Source organism: Pelodiscus sinensis, chromosome 3, assembly GCF_049634645.1.
Source record: "Pelodiscus sinensis isolate JC-2024 chromosome 3, ASM4963464v1, whole genome shotgun sequence".
Classification (NCBI taxonomy): Eukaryota; Metazoa; Chordata; order Testudines; family Trionychidae; genus Pelodiscus; species Pelodiscus sinensis.
In genome coordinates, this window is record NC_134713.1 from 195,373,036 (window position 1) to 195,391,105 (window position 18,070).

The 18,070-nt window shown below is 41.8% G+C and overlaps 1 protein-coding gene across 5 annotated transcripts in view; it reads right to left on the reverse strand.

Moving 5' to 3' along the window:
- RALGAPA2 (Ral GTPase activating protein catalytic subunit alpha 2) overlaps window positions 1-18,070 on the reverse strand; it is a 383,681-nt gene that overhangs the window by 305,583 nt on the left and 60,028 nt on the right. For all 5 annotated transcript variants that reach the window (XR_012903061.1, XM_075925792.1, XM_075925789.1 and 2 more), the window contains 2 exons: window positions 14,089-14,146; window positions 4,715-4,758 (listed from right to left, as the gene is read on the reverse strand). Coding sequence is in view for 4 of the 5 variants with exons in the window: in XM_075925792.1 (XP_075781907.1) it covers window positions 4,715-4,758; window positions 14,089-14,146 (102 nt within the window). In the remaining variant the exon portion in view is untranslated. The remainder of the gene's footprint in view (window positions 1-4,714; window positions 4,759-14,088; window positions 14,147-18,070) is intronic.

The following is an 18,070-nucleotide window of genomic DNA, read 5'->3' on the forward strand; positions in this document are numbered from 1 at the left end:
TCTAAGAAGCAGTCATTTAAGCTATTGAGAAATTTTATCTCTGCTTATCTTCCTGAGGTAACATGTATCCAGTCAATATGGGGATAATTAAAGTCCCCTATTATTATAGAGTTCTTTATTTTGGTAACCTCTCTAATCTCCCTCAGCATTTCAATGTCAGTATCGCTGTCCTGGTCAGGTGGTCGGTAACATATCCCTACTGTTAATTTCTTATTATTGGAGCATGGAATTACTACCCATAGCGATTCTATTGAACATGTTGATTCATTTAATATTTTTATTTCATTTGATTCTACATTATCTTTCACATACAGTGCCACTCCGCCACCCACCAAGCCTGCTCTATCCTTCCGATATATTTTATATCCTGGTATGATAGTGTCCCACAGATTTTCCTCATTCCACCAGGTTTCAGTGATGCCTATTATGTCTATCTCCTCCTTTAATATGAGGATTTAATATGATCCACTGCATCAGCTAATTGTCCAGATAGGGAAACAACTGGACACCACATTTCTTCAAGAAAGCGGCTACTATTGCAATGTACTTGGTAAATACTGGAGGTGCTATGGAAAGGCGAATGGTAGAGCTGTGAACTGGAAGTCATCGCAGCCCATGGCGAACTGCAGGAACCTTCTGTGGTGAGGTGTAATGGAAATGTGGAAGTAAGCGACCTTTAGGTCGAAGGCAGCGTACCAGTCTCCAAGAGCGAGAGAGGGAATGATCGATGTCAATATCACCATCTTGAACTTGACCTTGGCGATAAAGGCACTGAGGTCCCTAAGGTTCAGGATGGGGTGGAACACACTCCATTCCCTCCTTTGCCTTGGGGACCAGGAAGTACTGGTAGCAGAAACTCTTGCCCATAAACTCCGAGGGGGCACCATTTCAGCCGTCCCAGGCTTAGGAGCTGAAGCACCTCCACCCTCAGGAGATGATCCCTGAAGAGGGATGGGGCAGAGATATGGGTGAGGGGCGAGAGGAATGGGACAGCACAGCCCCTGCCTACCATCTCAAGGACCCACCAGTCTGAGGTGATGGAAACCCAAGCATGGTAGAAAGGGAATAAGAGGTCCAGGAAGAGTACAAGTGAAACTGGTAAGCTGTCCTTAGGCACACCCTCAAAACCCCCTGACGAAGGCCCTGGGTTTTCTTGGCTGAACCCAGCCCTTGGTCAGATGAGGGAAGAAAATGGCATCTCTTGTTCCTGCCGTCCCCATTCCCTCTCCTTCTCCAAGAGAAGTCCGGGTGGGCATATGGCTGGGAATGCCATGGGGTGTTCGGAAAGGGATCACCTCTTGTGGCTGGGAGTCTGAATTCCCAGGGACTTTAATGTGGCCCATGTGTCTTTCAGACTATGCAGATGATGATCGGGCTGCTCCATGAACAAATTTGGTCTTTTAAAAGGCAGGTCTTGTATGGTGGTCTGAAGCTCCAGGGGCACCCCAAACCCCTGCAGTCATGAGCTGCAATGAAGTACCAGGCCCGTGGCCATAGTATGAGCAGCTGTGTCAGCTGCACGGGACACCACCCTGCCCTCCTCAGAAAGCGACTTAAATTCGGACCAGGAGTCCTGAGGAACAAGCTTAGTAAACTTATCCATAGTAGCCCAGGTAATACAGGCAGTCCCTGAGTTACGCGAATCCGACTTACATCGGATCCGCAGTTACGAATGGGGCCCGTCTCCCTGGTCTCCAGCAGACCAGGGAGAGGAAGCAAAGCGGCGGAGCACGTGCTCCTTGGCTTTGCTCTGCTTTGCTCCCCATCTCCCTGGTCTGCAGACCAGGGGGACGGGGAGCAAAGCGGCGGAACACGCGGACAGCGGCTGACTGGTCAGTTTCAGCAGCGGCTGAATCAGGACGCCTGGGGCAGAGCAGCTTGGGTGCTGCTGGGTTGGTCCAGTAGCGCCGAGGAGCGGCGGCGCTACTGAACCAACCCAGCAGCACCCCAGCTGCTCTGCCCCAGGCGTCCCCAAGTCAGCCGCTGCTGAAACTGACCAGTGGCTGACTATAGGAAGCCCCTGCCCCGGGCTTCCTGGAATCAGCCGCTGATCAGTTTCAGCAGCAGCTGACTTGGGGATGCCTGGGGTTCTTAAGTTGAATCTGTATGTAAGTCAGAACTGGTGTCCAGATTCAGCCGCTGTTGAAACTGATCAGTTTCAGCAGCGGCTGAATCTGGATGCCAGTTCCGACTTACATACAGATTCAACTTAAGAACAAACCTACAGTCCCTATCTTGTACATAACCCGGGGACTGCCTGTATAGGAATAGCGGCTAAGCAGAACCTGATAGTTCACTATGCGGAGCTGCAGCCCTCCTCAGACAAAGGCCTTCCTACCCAGAAGGTCCATGTATTTTGCATCCCTGTTTTGGGGGGTTGGACCCAGCTGCCCCTGCCTCTCACGCTGATTCACTGCCTGGACAACCAGGGATCCTGGGGGTGGATGGGAGAACAGATGTTCATTCTCCCTCAGTAGCACAAACTAGCGTCTCTCTACCTTCTTATCAGTTGGTAGAATAGAGGCCGGGGTCTTCCAGTAGGTCTTCATAATCTTAACTAGTATTATTAAGAGGCAAGGCTACTCTGGTAGGGGTATCAGATTGCAGGGTATCAACTGTGAGGTCAGAGTCCTCCAACACTCTCACTGGCTGCACCTTCAGGCTTTGAGCCAGCCAGTGAAAGAGGCGCCACTGAGTCCATAGTAGACATCGATGGAGGGCCCTTCCCAGGGCCTCGTTCAGGGATGAGGATGAGGATCCCTTCAGACTGACATGTCACAGGTCTGAAGGCCACCGAGGAGGGCACCGTTAAAGCCTGGGCCATGGGCAGACCACAGACTCCTGAAGCCATGGGCGAGGCTTGACTCAGGAGCAGGGACTGTCCCGACATAGGGGAGGGGACCAATGGGGTGGCTGAGGGAGGAGCCCTGGGCCTCAAATAGACTGACACCAGCCTAGGGGCCCCACACCATGTGAATGATGGTAGGCCCAGGGAATCCTTAAGGGCCACTGAATAGAGGTCTGCTCCTGCGGTGGCCAGGACTGCTGCACCGACTGGACAGGCTGGGCCACCTAGGACTGCTAGTGAGGTTACGCAGAAGGGCTTTGGTGCCAGGAGTATGACCGGTGCCGAGATCTAAACCTGGAAGCCCACATCGAGAAGATAGACTCGGCCTCTGAGTCAGTGGAGTACTCAGAGGTTGTCCAGGGCAGTGCTGTGGCCCTGGCACTTGGCAACCTGCAACTGGGAGCATGTCTAGCCATGGACTCAGGCTTCCTGCAGTGTTGAGGGGGAGGCGGTGGTATAGCAAGTCCTGATGGCTGGCACGATGATAGAGATGGTGCTGCATGCCCAGCCTGAGTTGGCGCCGATGCCATAGCAGTGCTGAAGCTTGAACAAATACCAGAGGTGGTGCTGGAGCCACTAGTGAAGGCAGTGCTGGTGGACCTGAGGTGTCTGTTCAGGGCCGGTGCCAAGGTGCTTGGTGCCGTAGGACTGGCACAGTGCTGCCATGAGGCACACTCCCTCCTCAGGTCTGACACCGAGACCGGGGATAAAGTGAGCTCAGTAAGGTCCCTCGCGGCCTAAAAGGGGTCTGGCGTCAACAGCTCTGGGAGATCTTCTACCAGGCTGAGGCCCTGCTGTGGGCTGAAGTGAAGTCAACCCAACCTCGAAGGTTCGGGTACTGAACCCGTTGGTGCCCTGTACCCCTCCTGAGGATGCACTGTCGGCATATGTTGCAACGGAGACCTGCCTCTACTCACTTTCTGCTTCTTCTGCAGCACCGGGATTGAGATTGGTGCTGTAGCCTTCTTGGCGCTAGAGAGGCCCGCAAGCGGCTGGGTGCCTCACACACCAAGGCCAATGTGCTCTTGGTGGCTGGTGCTAGATCTGACACTGGTGCCAGATGGAGAGCTGCCTCTACTAGGAGAATCTTCATGCAAGACTCCTGCTCCCGCTTGCTGAATGGCTTGAACCCTCTGCAAATCTTGCAGGACTCGAAAAGGTGGGAATCCCCAAGGAACTTTAAGCAGACTTTGTGGGGATCCCCACGATGCATAGTTTCAAGCACCTGATACAGAGCTTGCTTCATGCAGGGAATGAAAAGAGTCCCTATGCTGAAGTAAACTAATTACACTAAGAACTATTTACAGAAGATACTGAAACAATTAACAGGACCACTTTAAAAATCAAGTAGTTGAGAACTGCTAAGAGGTGCTTGCAAAGCAAAATCAGAGCACTTTCCAAAGACCATCACTAGAGGTAAGAAGGAACAGAGAGGGTGATGGGCCAGCAGGAGTATATATCAGCTGATATAACAGCACCATTCCAGGGGGCTCCCCTGCTGGCCCAACAGGTACTGCTAAAGGAAAATCTTTTGATGATGCAATGTGGAATGGACATGAGCAATGACTCAAAGAACAACAAGATATTATTCTGCAGAAATTTATCTTTACCATAGATAGATTTAACAAAGATACATTAGAATGGTAGCAAGTCCAGACAGAGATATTACAATGATAAAGGGATGTCACTATAATTTATTATTAAAATGTGAACATTTATTATATAGGAACTTGGTAATAACCACTATACATTTATTCAAACAAATTACAATAAATCATGACTCTTCAATGAATATAAAATGTATTTTTCTATAGCAACAATGGAATTAAGTATGAAGAAATGCTCATATGTCTTTTAACAAAATACCTTAATACAGTTTCCAGTATGCAAAAGCTTCTTCAAAACTGACCCTGAAATTTAAAAAAATGAAATAATAAAATATATCAATAATCTTGTAAAGCTCCCTACTTTTGTAAAAAATGCATTTTCCCTACAATAGACCTTTTTAACACTGCTAAAAGATACTGTGATTATTATTGACAATTAATTGCCTGTGGGCAATTAGCAATGCTGTAGCTAACATATCTTACCTTTTTAACAAAAAGATAAAAAAACTAAATTAAATGCATCTTTGAAATCTACTGTTTTACTCAGATGCCTCTCTCATTTTAAAATTATTACCAGCACACAACTGTTTACTTTGACCCACAAAATTTATAATTTAACATGTTTTTTTAAACTATTAACATTTCATGCCTATACTTCACATTGTGGTATACTGACTGGAAAATTGATTAGAAGAGTTTTGACATTTGAGGAAAGGAGAAGGATGGAAACAGGAAAATAAATAATACTTGAGAATAATTTGTGAGAAAAAATATGTACTAGGAAACCTGCAGATGTATGAACTAAGACTATAAACTGTTTAAAAATAATTTTGTATGAACCAAAATTAGACTACTTAGAAAATGTCAGTCAGCTAACATAAAATTCTTTGATGAACATTAGAGTAAATTTAAAACTACAGAATATAATTTGCTTAACTCTCAAAAATATCTCAGTAGAGACGTAACACATCTATGTTGCAAATATACACACATACACAGCACTATATAAATCCTACAGAACAAGATTTAACCATTTTGTAATACAAAAGTAAACCTACTGTCCTGATACATTTTCATCTTTGCTATGTTAGTACACAAGCACATTAAGAAGCTGTTTGTCAAAACAAACCATTTGTATGTACAAATACTATTTGTTTCTACATATTTGCATGTACATATAAATGTGCCCATTGATTGAAGCTGGCTAAATATTTCTCCAATTAGGGCTTTTTCACTGAAATCAAAACAATATAATAGTTACAAAATGTAACTACTGTAACCCCAATTTATGCTGCTCAAAGTCACAGGAAATTGTAACAAAAAAGTTCAAGGAGATGTCTCCTTTTATTTTTGAATGTGCTAACTGGAAATTTGACAACAGCCCTTTCCTTGACCTTTCATTTCCACCCATTATTTCTGCTGCCATCACAAATTCATTGCTCAGCTAGAAAACATACTGGTTGATTAAACAGCAAAATCAATGTTGAAATCCTAAATAAAGAATGATGCTTTTAAAAAGCACCATGTGTCCAAATTGTATTCAATAAACAGAACAGTAAATGTTCTGACCACTTTATTGCTATTCAAAAGTATAGTTTTTAATTTTCACAGCAGTAAAAATTTAACAGTCAAATTAATTTACACGGACACCACCAGGTTAAAATATAAACAAGTCCTTTAGATTGTTAACCAAGTTAGATTATTAAAACTTGAAGAACTCTGAAAATTTAGTTTACTTTTCAGTATTTATGGTCTCTTTACTCTCTACTTAAAGTATCCAAGTCAATGAAATGACAATAGTCAAGTTTTGCTTTCTGGTTCTAATGCATTAGCAAAAGCCACAAAGTTTGACTTACAAATATTGCAGTTTAGAGCCCTGAACAACCTAAAACAACCATGTCTCTTCAAGCTCTGTGAATTATTCAGAAAAATTATTTCTGCCTCATTTAATTATTGGATTTTCCTTAGTACACAAGAGAGTAATACCCATTGGTTAATAAACATAAAAATATAGTGCAAACTATGATAAACATGTTAATGCTGAAAAATCAAGCACTCAAAAATTAGAAAATGCCTGAATTAAGCTTCCCTATGATACTTTAATTTGGCTACTCTGTGCATACATAGTTTGCTACACAGGCTTTAATTGCATGACCAATTTTTTCACAGAACCTCAGCCTCAATCAGTGCAGGGAATGGAGAGTACTCTGGGTATTAATGAAGGTTATAAAATAATAGACTAGGTGTTGATTAGATCCTTAACTCAAAGAAGTTTTGTTTTTCTTCATTTAAATCATTGATCTGAGGAGGAAGGTCTGGGGATGAGGGGTTCAGCACGCAGGCTGCCCCAAGGAGATAGGACAATCTCAGCCCTCTCTCACTACAGCAGCTTGGGGCCAGGTAAGAAGCACCTGTCCATGGTTGCTGCAGCAGGCACGACTGAGGGAGAAGAGCATATCCCCCAGCTGGGGGACAGACAGACAAGATGCACAAACACTCTGAAATATATAGTAGATACCTGTCTCTCTCTCTGGTTCTGTTCAATACCTTCATCAAGGATTTAGATATTGGCATAGAGTAGTGGTCCCCAACCTTTTGGGGCTGCCAGGCACCCGCGGGCGGCACCACACATGTGCCGCGCACCCAGGGGCGGCACCGCCATGCGCCCAGGGCCCAAGAATGGCTTGGGCCAGCCCTGATCACTAGGGCGGGCACCATGGCACCCACAGGCACCATGTTGGGGACCACTGGCATAGAGAGTACGATTATTAAGTTTGCAGATGATACCAAGCTGGGAGGGGTTGCAACTGCTTTGGAAGATAGGGTCATAATTCAAAATGATCTGGACAAACTGGAGACATGGTCTGAAGTAAATAGAATGAAGTTTAATAAGGACAAATAAAAGTGGTACTCCACTTACGAAGGAACAAGCCGTTTCATACATACAGAATGGGAAGTGACTGTGTAGGAAGGAGTACTGAAGAAAAGGATCTAGGAGTCATAGTGGATCACAAGCTAAATATAAGTCAACAGCCTGACACTGTTGCAAAAAAAGCAAACATGATTCTGGGAGGTATTAACAGGAGTGTTGTGAGCAAGACATGAGAAGGCATTCTTACGCTCTACTCTGTGCTGATTAGGCCTCAATTGCAGTATTGTGTCCAGTTCTGGGCACCACATTTCAAGAAAGATGTGGAGAAATTGGAGAAAATCCAGAGAAGAGCAACAAGAATGATGAAAGGTCTAGAGAACATGACCTATGAAGGAGGACTGAAAGAATTGGGCTTTAGTTTGGAAAGAAGACTGAGAGGGGACATGATAGCGATTTTCAGGTATCTAAAAGGGTGTCACAAGGAAGGGGGAGAAAAATTGTTCTCCTTGGCCTCTGAGGCAAGGACAAGAAGTTTAAACTGCATCAAGGGAGGTTTAGGTTGGACATTAGGAAAAACTTCCTAACTGTCAGGGTTGTTAAACATTGGAATAAGTTGCCTAGAGAAACTGTGGAATCTCCATCTCTGGAGTTATTTAGAAGTAGCTTAGATAGAAATCTATCGGGGATGGTCTAGATGGTACTGGGTCCTTCTGTGAGGGCAGGGTACTGGACTCGATGACCTCTCGAGGTCTCTTCCAGTTCTCTACCACCTGCTGCCCCAGTGGGGTTATAGCTGTCCCTGTGCCCATCTCTGGCCACTTGCTCCCCCTCCCGTGGTCATTCTACAGTATAACTCATTCCTACTAGACTTCTTCCCTCCCATTTTATGAAAAAAAATTGAGTTCCAGACACAGCCCATTATCTTGGCACAACCAACCCCTTACCTTGCTTTATGTTATGATAAGAGGAAGCTGCATACCAAATTTGGTAGTCCTAGCTCTTATCATTTAGGAGGACAAAACATGTAGATAGTATCATGAGCTTTCGTGGGAAACAGCCCACTTCTTCAGATGACCGGAGTGTTGGATGTCTAGGACCAAAATAAATAGGAAAGACGGGAGGGGGGGTGTGGAAATACCAGATTATTTGTTATTTTTTCAGTTTACCTGTACAGACTAACTCAGCTACCCCCAACTTGAACAAAAAGGCTCAAAGACGGATGGAAATACATTTCTAAAACATGTATTAAAGAAAGAAAAGAAGAAAGATGAGGCTGCCTACTGTAAGGACCCTTGCTTCATTTGTGGCAGAAAGAAGAGGTTACTCTCCTTGGCGGCAACTAATGTTCTTTGAGATGAGTGGCTCGGGGGGGCGGGGGAAGAAGGGGTGCTACACAGCAGGTGTCATCCCAGCTCCTCAGAGCGGATTCTTCCCAGCAGTGCATTTGGGGCTGCGCACGCGTGGTGTGCGAGGTGCACAGTGCCGTCCGGTACTACCGCTCTTGGGCGGCCACATTCCCCTCAAGTTCCTTCTCTATCTGGCGTGGTTGAAAATATTTTTTTTCTGGGTCCAAAGTAGCAGGGAAGTAGGGAGGTTAGTGGAGCACCCCCAGGAATGCTCATCTGAAAGAACGTCAGTTACCACCAAATTGAGTATCATCCTCTTCCTCCTCCTCCTCCAAGAGACAGAGATCCCTGGTGGGAGTGCTCCACAGCAGGTGCCTGCAAAGCAATTTGTCATATGGAAATAGGGACTTTGGATCAGGAAGGTAAGCTAGCTTTAGTATAGCCTTTGCTATTGTTGTTGAGTGAAGAGGGCCAGTGGAAAGTGCATAGTGGTCAGTGAAAATTTGTTTTGATGTCCATGTAGCAGCAGCACATATCTCATCAATGGGAACCTTCCTTGGGTAAGTGACCAAAGTGGTGACCGCTCTCGTGGAGTGTGCATGGACTGTGGTAGGTGGTGATAAATTATTCAAAGCATAGCACATTGTGATGCAGTCAGAGATCGAATGGGATAGTCTTTAAGAGGATATCTGATGCCCCTTGCTATGCTCCAAAATGGAGATAAAGAGTTTTAGGGCCTACCTAAAGGGTCCTGTTCTGTGGAGATAGAAGGAGAGTGCCCTGTGGACATCAAGCACATGCATCTTTGCCTCGAAGGGTTTGGCATAAGGCTTGGGAAAAAATACAAGTAAACATATTGTTTGATTAATATGGAAGGCAGAGTGTACTTTGGGTAAAAATCTCTGGATGTGTCCATAGAGAGATTTTGTCCTTAAAAAAAGATGGTGAATGGTGGGTCTGCCATTAGGGCAGCCATCTCTCTTACCCAACGTACTGATGTTTTTGCAACTAGGAATGCCATTTTGCGCATTAAGTGGAGAAGGGAGCATGTGCCCATAGGTTTGAATGGAGGTTTTTGAACATGGTTAGTACCAGATGTAGGTCCCACAGTGCTTGTGGAGCAGCAATGTCAGGATATAGCACATGTAGGCCTTTGAGGAAGCATTTAGTTGTGGGATGTGTGAAGACCGTGGTGTTGTCAATGGTCACGTGGAACGTTGTTACTGCTACAAGATGTACTCTAATTGAACTCATGAAAAAGTGGAATTCCTTGAGATGAGGTAAGTATTCAAGAGCTGCAGGTAGGAGGGCATCCTCCAGAAATACGTTACAGGAAGCAGCCCAATGTACAAAACGACACCAGCAAAGTTTGGATCTTTAGATGCACAGATTTATATCACTTGAGTTAACAGAATAACTAGTAGCAGTAACAGACGGTTATTCCCTATGTTGCTCATACACTAGAGGGGATAAGATACACGATGTCAGTGTGTTTCACAGCTGCTCGATGACAGCAGAAGAATGTTCAGATAGGGTTAGGTGTCATTCCATTGTGTAGGAGAACAGTCTCAAAATATTTATAGGCCTCTATGACCCCAACCTGTTTGTGTCTGTTCCCTTCTCTATTAATCTACTTCATCTCCGCTCTTTAACCACCTTTCCCTTTTCAGATCGCTACCCATCTTGGCTTCACCCCTCAATCCAATCTCTCCTCCCTCTGCTCCTGCTCCCTCCCTTACTCCTCCTATGCAAGTATTCCCTCAATCTCCCTCCCCTGGGCTGTCTCCCTCCCTCATCCATAAAAAATGCATGTTACTTGTTTTCTTCAGATGAGGTATGCTGAACAGCTTGTACCACAACACAGCCAGCTTGCAAAACAGGTATGACACTCTGATATCATGAATGTTATTTGTCACAAAATACAGCAAAACTCTCAGTCACACTGCAATCTCCACTGTATATTTTCAAGAACATGATGTTGTGCAAGAGTTAACAAAGATCTGCTCTTTCTAAGAAGCATGACATTTCAAAACCATAATAGCAAATTAATTTCCACATTTTTCAATTCAGGTGTGTTGAAAAGTGCAACTTTTCTTTTTTCAGTTTCAAGTATTGGTTGAAAGAAAATAGACAGGCTTTCATATAAACAACAACATACTGGAGCTAGATTCTACTCTAAGCACAGATGACAATTCTCTAATTTTTGGACATCCTAATCCAGAAGTAGAGAGCCTTTTTTGGGTCAGAGGCCACTGACCCAAAGAAAAATCAGTCTGGGCCCATACAATAGTGAGGAGCAAAACAACCACAACCTAAAAACCCCAAAAAGCCCTTACTGAGGCAGCTCCCAACTGAGAAGGAGAAAGATTCCCCTTGCACAGCAGAGTCTTGGGGGGCCCAGGCTAGTAGATTTTGTATTCTCCAGCCCTGTGGAGGGATAGTAGGAAGGCTGGAATAGCAGTGCCATCTCCCCAATGCTGGAGGGGAGCCCTGAGCCTCAGGGGCCGGATCTAGGCAAGCTGGAGGCCGGGTCTTAGGTTCCCCACCCCGTCCTAATCCATTAATTGGTTTGTGGATTAAAATTACCTCTGAGTGTGTCATCTTGTGTGTTATTTTTTGCCTTTTAATGACTAGATCACAGATACTTTACTGCATTTCATCCAAGAATATCAAAGAATTCCTAAGTATCATTCTCATTTTACAGATGGGAAAACAGACACAGAGTGGTTAATCAATCTGCCCAACTTTCCAAAAGTCAGCAACTCTGATTAGCATTTTCCTTCTTTTATCACACTACTAAATACAAATGCTAAAGACATGAGTCTTATAATTCACTGTCTGTAGTGCCCAGGATTTTCACTATTGGAAAAAAAAATCCCTGGAAGTAAAAGCTACAACTATATAATAACCCTTTTGGCAAAAGAAGAAACTTGCTAGTCAAATACGCCCCCCTCGTCCAAAAAAATCAAGGGACATAGCTGAAGAACTTGCTTTGGCAGGACGAGAAAAGGGAACTGAGGATTGCAGATGAATGGAGCTTTTAAGAGCTGACGGTTCAAGAATTCTTAGCCCTGGGACTGGCACAGAAGTTCTTCCTATGCACTTTCTTACTACTATTAAATGGTTCTGCAGTTCATAGAGCATGATGTAAACTTACTTCTGTAGGGATCTGCAGGGCAATATATGTGGGACCGTAGCCCCACTGCAATTTTTATGACAAAGATGCCTTTTACAATTTCATTGAAAATGGCACTAATACCCAGCTTTTATTTGTGCTAATAGGAAAGTTTATAATAGTGAACTACCACATTTTATGCATGTATTTTAATACTGCCATGATGCTCAGGAAGCAGGCACCCTATGGAGAGAACAGGAGGGTTGAACTGCAAGTTGAATCTACTGATTACAATACATTACACTATACATTGAGTAAGGTCTTTTATAAAACACGTAATGTTCTGAACTTAATAGTTATTTAAGATATTAATACAGACTGAATTATGAATGTATTCATGAATAGCTATGCTCATAATTTTTGGAGCTGTTAGGCTGATGAGAGGGCTGCTTTGTAGGGAAATCCTGTTTAATCAGTTAACTGGTTAAATGTTACGTTTAACAGGTAAACTGCTTAAATGGGATCCCGGAGGCAGGGGGCCCGGCCGGGCTGGAGCAGTCTTGCCCCCTCTCCCACCCACGGAGCTACTCCAGCCCTGCCAGGCCGGGCCTGCTGCACTGTAGGCTGCTCAAGCCAGGCCGCATTGCACCACAGATAGGTTGGAGCTGTTCCAGCCCAACTGGCCTGGAGTACTTCCAGCCCGTGGCACCAGCATGGCAAGCCCAGGAAGGCTGGAGCACCTCTTGTCCACCAGAGGTGGACCCATCGGGCAGGGGGGCTGCTCCATCCTAGCCAGGCCACCAGTTAACTGGTAACTAGTAACCATCACCTAGTAAGAGTGATGCTTACTGCTTAATCGGTGACATCCCTACTACCTTCCTCACCAGAGGGACTAACACCAACACCTACCATTATACCATCGAGAAAGAGACAAATAGTCATCCATTGACATTAATAGGAAAACACTGACTATCAGCATAAGAAGGCATTTCCCCCTCTCTGAACAAACATGAATCATCACAATAGGAGAAGAAAAAAGGGGGAAGGGGAAAGCTTTTTAAATGGTGGCATGAAATTATTGCTTTCATCCAGAAACTGACACACAATCATTTGGCAGGTACTGTCCTTGAAGCCCTATATCCACTCTATAAGGGCACGTCTAGACAACGTTTTTCTTTCTAAAGAAGATAAGTAAATGTGGCATGAATTTGCATATCTTCTTCCAATAGCTTTTTCAAAAGAGGTTTTTTCGAAAAAGCAAGCAGTCTAGACGCAGTTCTTTCGGAAAAAAACCCTTTTTTGAAAGAATGCTGTAAACTTCATTTTTTGAGAAAAGTTCTTTTGAAAAAGGGTTTTTTTCCCCCCAAAAGAACCACATATAGACTGCTTGCTTTTAAAAAAAAAAAAAAAAACCTTTCGAGAAAGCGATTGAAAGAAGATATGCAAATTCGCACCAAATTTGCATATCTTCTTTCTAAAGAAGAACATAGTCTAGACGTGCCCTAAGAGGGGATACTTGGGGAAACTTTAAAGTCTATGCGTAATTTGTATTAGAAAAGAGAGTTTATGTTTATTTGCCGTGCAACTTTAATATATTTGCTATTCCATACTATTTTATATTTGATTCTGTGATTTTTTTATTTTTACCCAAGCTGGTATCAGGTGTGCCAACAGTCTGGAGTGCATGTGCCGAAGTAATGTAGTGTCTGGAGGAGTGAGGGGCCAGATTTCACACCTATGGGGTGGGAGAGACAAATCAGAGAAAAGTCCAGGTTTCTAGTACTAAAGTACACAGGGTGGATGGATTTGGGAATACTGTTGGTGGTACTCTACAACAAAAGTAACAAACCTAAGGTGAGACCTTGTGCTTATGAGCAAACTACTGGTGTCAAGGATCTGAACCAAAGCTGCACTACATAAATATACCCAAACTTACAGAGCAGATACTTTTGGTAAATCGCTTATTGGTTCAGGCAATACCCAAAATATCACAGAAATAATGGATACAAGAGTTGCACACAAAATCAGCGAAGTGAGATTCACACTCCAAACATTTCAAAACACACCCTAAACAAACTGAAGAGTGAGGGGACAAAGTACAATCTTATAGTTTGTTCTTTTTTTTACTTTAAGTTAAAAGTAATACAACAAGGAAACGTAGAAAATGAATGAATCAGTTAAGAGTTCCTGCATGATCAGCCTAAATATTGGAGGGGAGGGTGCAGATCAGTGGTGTGAAAAAGGAATTTTATTTTAAAGCTACTACTAAAATATCCTTTTTTAAAAGTGTTTCTTCTTACCAATACTGTGGAAATGCCATCGATAAAATATCCTCTCTGGTAGCAGCTGTAATATTTTCTGCAGAAAACAAAACTAAACAGTTAACTTTTCCATAATTAGGTCATACAGAGAATCTTGTGGGACAGTTGATGTGTCCTTCCAAGCCAAACATGAATTAAACAATACAAAAGCAGACATCTACAGTAACAAGAATTGCTGCCCACTCTTGCTCTTTCCATAGATATATATAACACATATTTTGGACATTAACTACATTTGTAATTACATTTTTAAAAGTATCACCATCAAGAAACTATTTTTTAAAAAATCCATTGTTTTAGAAAGGATCCAAATCCTAATATTTCAGAGCACAAATCAACTTCAAACTGAACGATTTAGAAGAAACTTCATCTATGGTCAGACTATTCCAAAACTGTACACTTTAGGGTTTTTAATACATTCTTTTGAAGCACTGGATAACACTGTCAGACACAGGATATTAACCAGATCTGAGCAAATCTTACATTCTATGGATCAGAAGGGTAATTAACTTGTGTGCTTCTACCAAATATTAGCAGATCCACCCTCAAGCAGTCCTAAAGGTATTATAGTAAGTACTCTTATAGAGAACTGATTTACCTGCACTTTCATCTGCTGAGTGCAACTGATCAGAATCACTCATCATTACATTAATTACTCCACAGTAGATGCATTTGGTGAAGTACTCATGTGAAATAATATGCAGAGGTCCTCCTCTATAGCTTTGGGATGACTAGACTATGAAAGACAAAGATCAAGCCAAGGAAGACGGAAAGACTTGACCACAAACCGCAACTTTGGTATTCTATATGGTCCCAATAAATCAAAACAATTAAGCACATGCTTAAATACTTTGCTAAATGGGGGCCTATAATCATGGTTAGAAAAACAGCTATGGCCATAAAATTTTGCTGTTTGCCAACCCACTGAATTATAATGCTATAAAGCAATTTGTGTGAATCACTGAAACTTTATTTGGTTATTTTTACATTTGGTAAAAAAGCTTTTTCCTGATTTTTAAATATAGTCCAAGCCAATGTGGCCAACTTGCAATTAAATGACTTTTATATGTAAATGAATTATAGGCTGATAACCAACAGAAAGGTAACTCTGGCAATCAATTGCTAATTTGCTGCTGCTGAAGATATAAAAGGATCAAATTAATACAAAAAATGAATATGGATTTCTTTTTCTTTTCAGAAAACTTTTCAGCTGCTGAGCAATGAATTTTAAGAAGAGATTAAGAATCCAAAAAGGAAATTAGTTTTAACACTAATTTTAAAGGTAAAATAATGATTTATAAAGAAACTGACAATACTGTTTAATCACACAAAACAATAGAAACAAACTTTCACAAAACTTAAAGTATCAGCAGATCTTAAGAAAAATACATGCAGGATGTAAAATGAGTGACAATTAATAATGTATGCAACTGTGACCACTTGTTGGTCTTTAAAGACTTTCAAGAGGAATTAAGACAACACAGCCAAGCGGACAACACTTCACATTTTAGTTATTTCTTCACAGAAGGCCAACAAGTGAGCCATTATTGCTGTGTTGGAACGATATGCTAAAAAATGGATTACGACAGAATAAATCCTATTGGGAAACAATGTGTTTCAGAAATTGTCTACAGTACTCCAATGAGTGTCTCTGAAAATGGAACATTCTTTTCTTCATAGCAGAAAATGATAGCCATGGCAACTTCATAGACATTGAGAACTAGACCTCAGGTCACATCTGTTTTCTACAGCACTCAGAGTAGGGAAAAATTCCTCGTTATAACATTAGCATGAGAGTTGTACCACAGACAGTATTAAAAATCTTCATATAGTTAACTCAGAACAGAAAGTAAGTCTTAGATAACTCTTCTATGTTCATCATTGTACTTTGCTTCAACATAATCCCCTTAAGTCTTTCCATAAGCTTTCACCTGGGGCTTACATTGGCAGCAATGGCTAACAATAATTATCCTGAAAATCACATGGCCAGATGTCTAGGTCTCTGTGTATAGGCAAAGTAAATGTACTTGGAATGGAAAGATCTGACTGGCTAAAAATGAGGTCATGATTTAAAAATGTGGGGATTTACCTGTTAGTTAAGGACCATGTTTCTGCCAATCAGATAGCAAGATATATAAGGATATAATAATTATCCATCTACAAATTAAAATAGGAGCCCTGTACCTTTCAACACTATCATTGACATTATTCACTAACCTCAGATTTTTACAGCTCTAAATTGTGATTTGTGTGTGTGTGTGTTTTCATTCTAAATTGTACAATGGTACATGTACCAAATAAAAAGAGTTAAAAAAATGCTAAACTTTTCATGCATTCCAATAAATGTTAGATACAACTGTATATGCACAGTGCATGGCAAGAATTCATGGCTTTTAAAAAACAGAAAACCAAAACCAAACTGGCTACAAAAATAACAACAAACTGATTAACACTCAGAATTTATCTTTTGAAATGGCTCCAAAGTGGAAACTGACCACAAGGAAATATTTTAAGAAATACTGATATTTATTTACGTCACAAAAATTATATGCATTGGATCATTAACAGAAAATTGATTTTGCCATATATTTCACATTCTTTCTGAGAATCTGTAATCTGCTCAGGAGTTCTTGGATATAACATACTCTAATATTAAAAAACCCACCAGTCTCAATACCCGAGTTTTTATACCTCTGAAAAGGGTCAATGACCTTTTTCTGTAACAACCTGTTCAAAGACTACATATGACATAAGATTTTAAAATGCATCACATGCTGTATTATACAAAGAAGTGTAAAGTGTTAGGTTGTAAGGCAACACAATGTAGGGATGTAAAAAAATGTAAATGGGCACATAATGAAATACAGATAAATTGTAAATAAAACTCCCAAGTGCATGAACAGTTGCAGTATGTAGCATACTAGGTAAGTCTTATAAATATATGGAATTATTGATATTAAAGTAATAAATATCTGAATATAATCCGATGCACAAATTACATAAAACAGTATAACAACAACTTCAGATATAGAACAAAAAAGTACATGAAAAACAAAAGTTGCTTGCATGGAAATGCTCTCAAGAAAATGTAATATATAATATAAAAGCAAACTGTTTCTAAAAAATAGTATTTTAATGGGTGGACTGTAAATGCAGAATGTGGAAGAAAAATAAGACTAGTTGTAAAGAATGTTAAGAATACCCAAAGAGTCAAGGATGAGCAGCTCTTTGAATGTAGCTTATTCTTTCACCTTTCAGCAACCTCAAAATCATAAGAGCAGCCATACATGGTTGTTCTAAACCAGTTCCCTGGTTTCCAACAATGTCAGGTGTCCCAGAAAGAATGGCCACACAATTTTCAAGATGTGAGTGCACCACTGATTTATAGACGCAATAAGATATTTTCTGTCTTATTATCTATCCCTTTCTTAAATGATTCCCAACATTGTTTGAAACAATGTCTGTGATTTGTGAAAGTAGCATATCAGATCAATATAAAAGGAAAGCACTCTCTGAATATACAGAATATATGTAGGATAGCATGCTCTAATGAAGCATGAGGCTTTGGGTAAAACGTAGGGAGAACGATATCTTCGTTAATGTGGAAATCGGAGCAGACTTCAGGCAAGAAGAACAGTTGAATTTGACGGATGACCTTGTTCCTATGGAAGACAGTGTAGGGTAGTGTCACTGTAAGAGCAGCAATCTCACTAACTCTTCTCGCTGATGTGATCACTACTAAGAATACTGTCTTTGTAGTCAATAGTAAAAGTGGGCATTCTGACATGGGTTCAAAGGCGGTTTGGTTAATGTATTGGGTACTGACTCTAAGACCCATGTCAAGGTGCAAGGTCTGCGTGAAGGATTAAGGCTATGCATCCCTTTAAGGAACCTTCTCGTGATGGGGTGTGCAAAGACCAAGAACCTGTCAATTGGGGGGGGTGGAATGCTGCCAGCACAG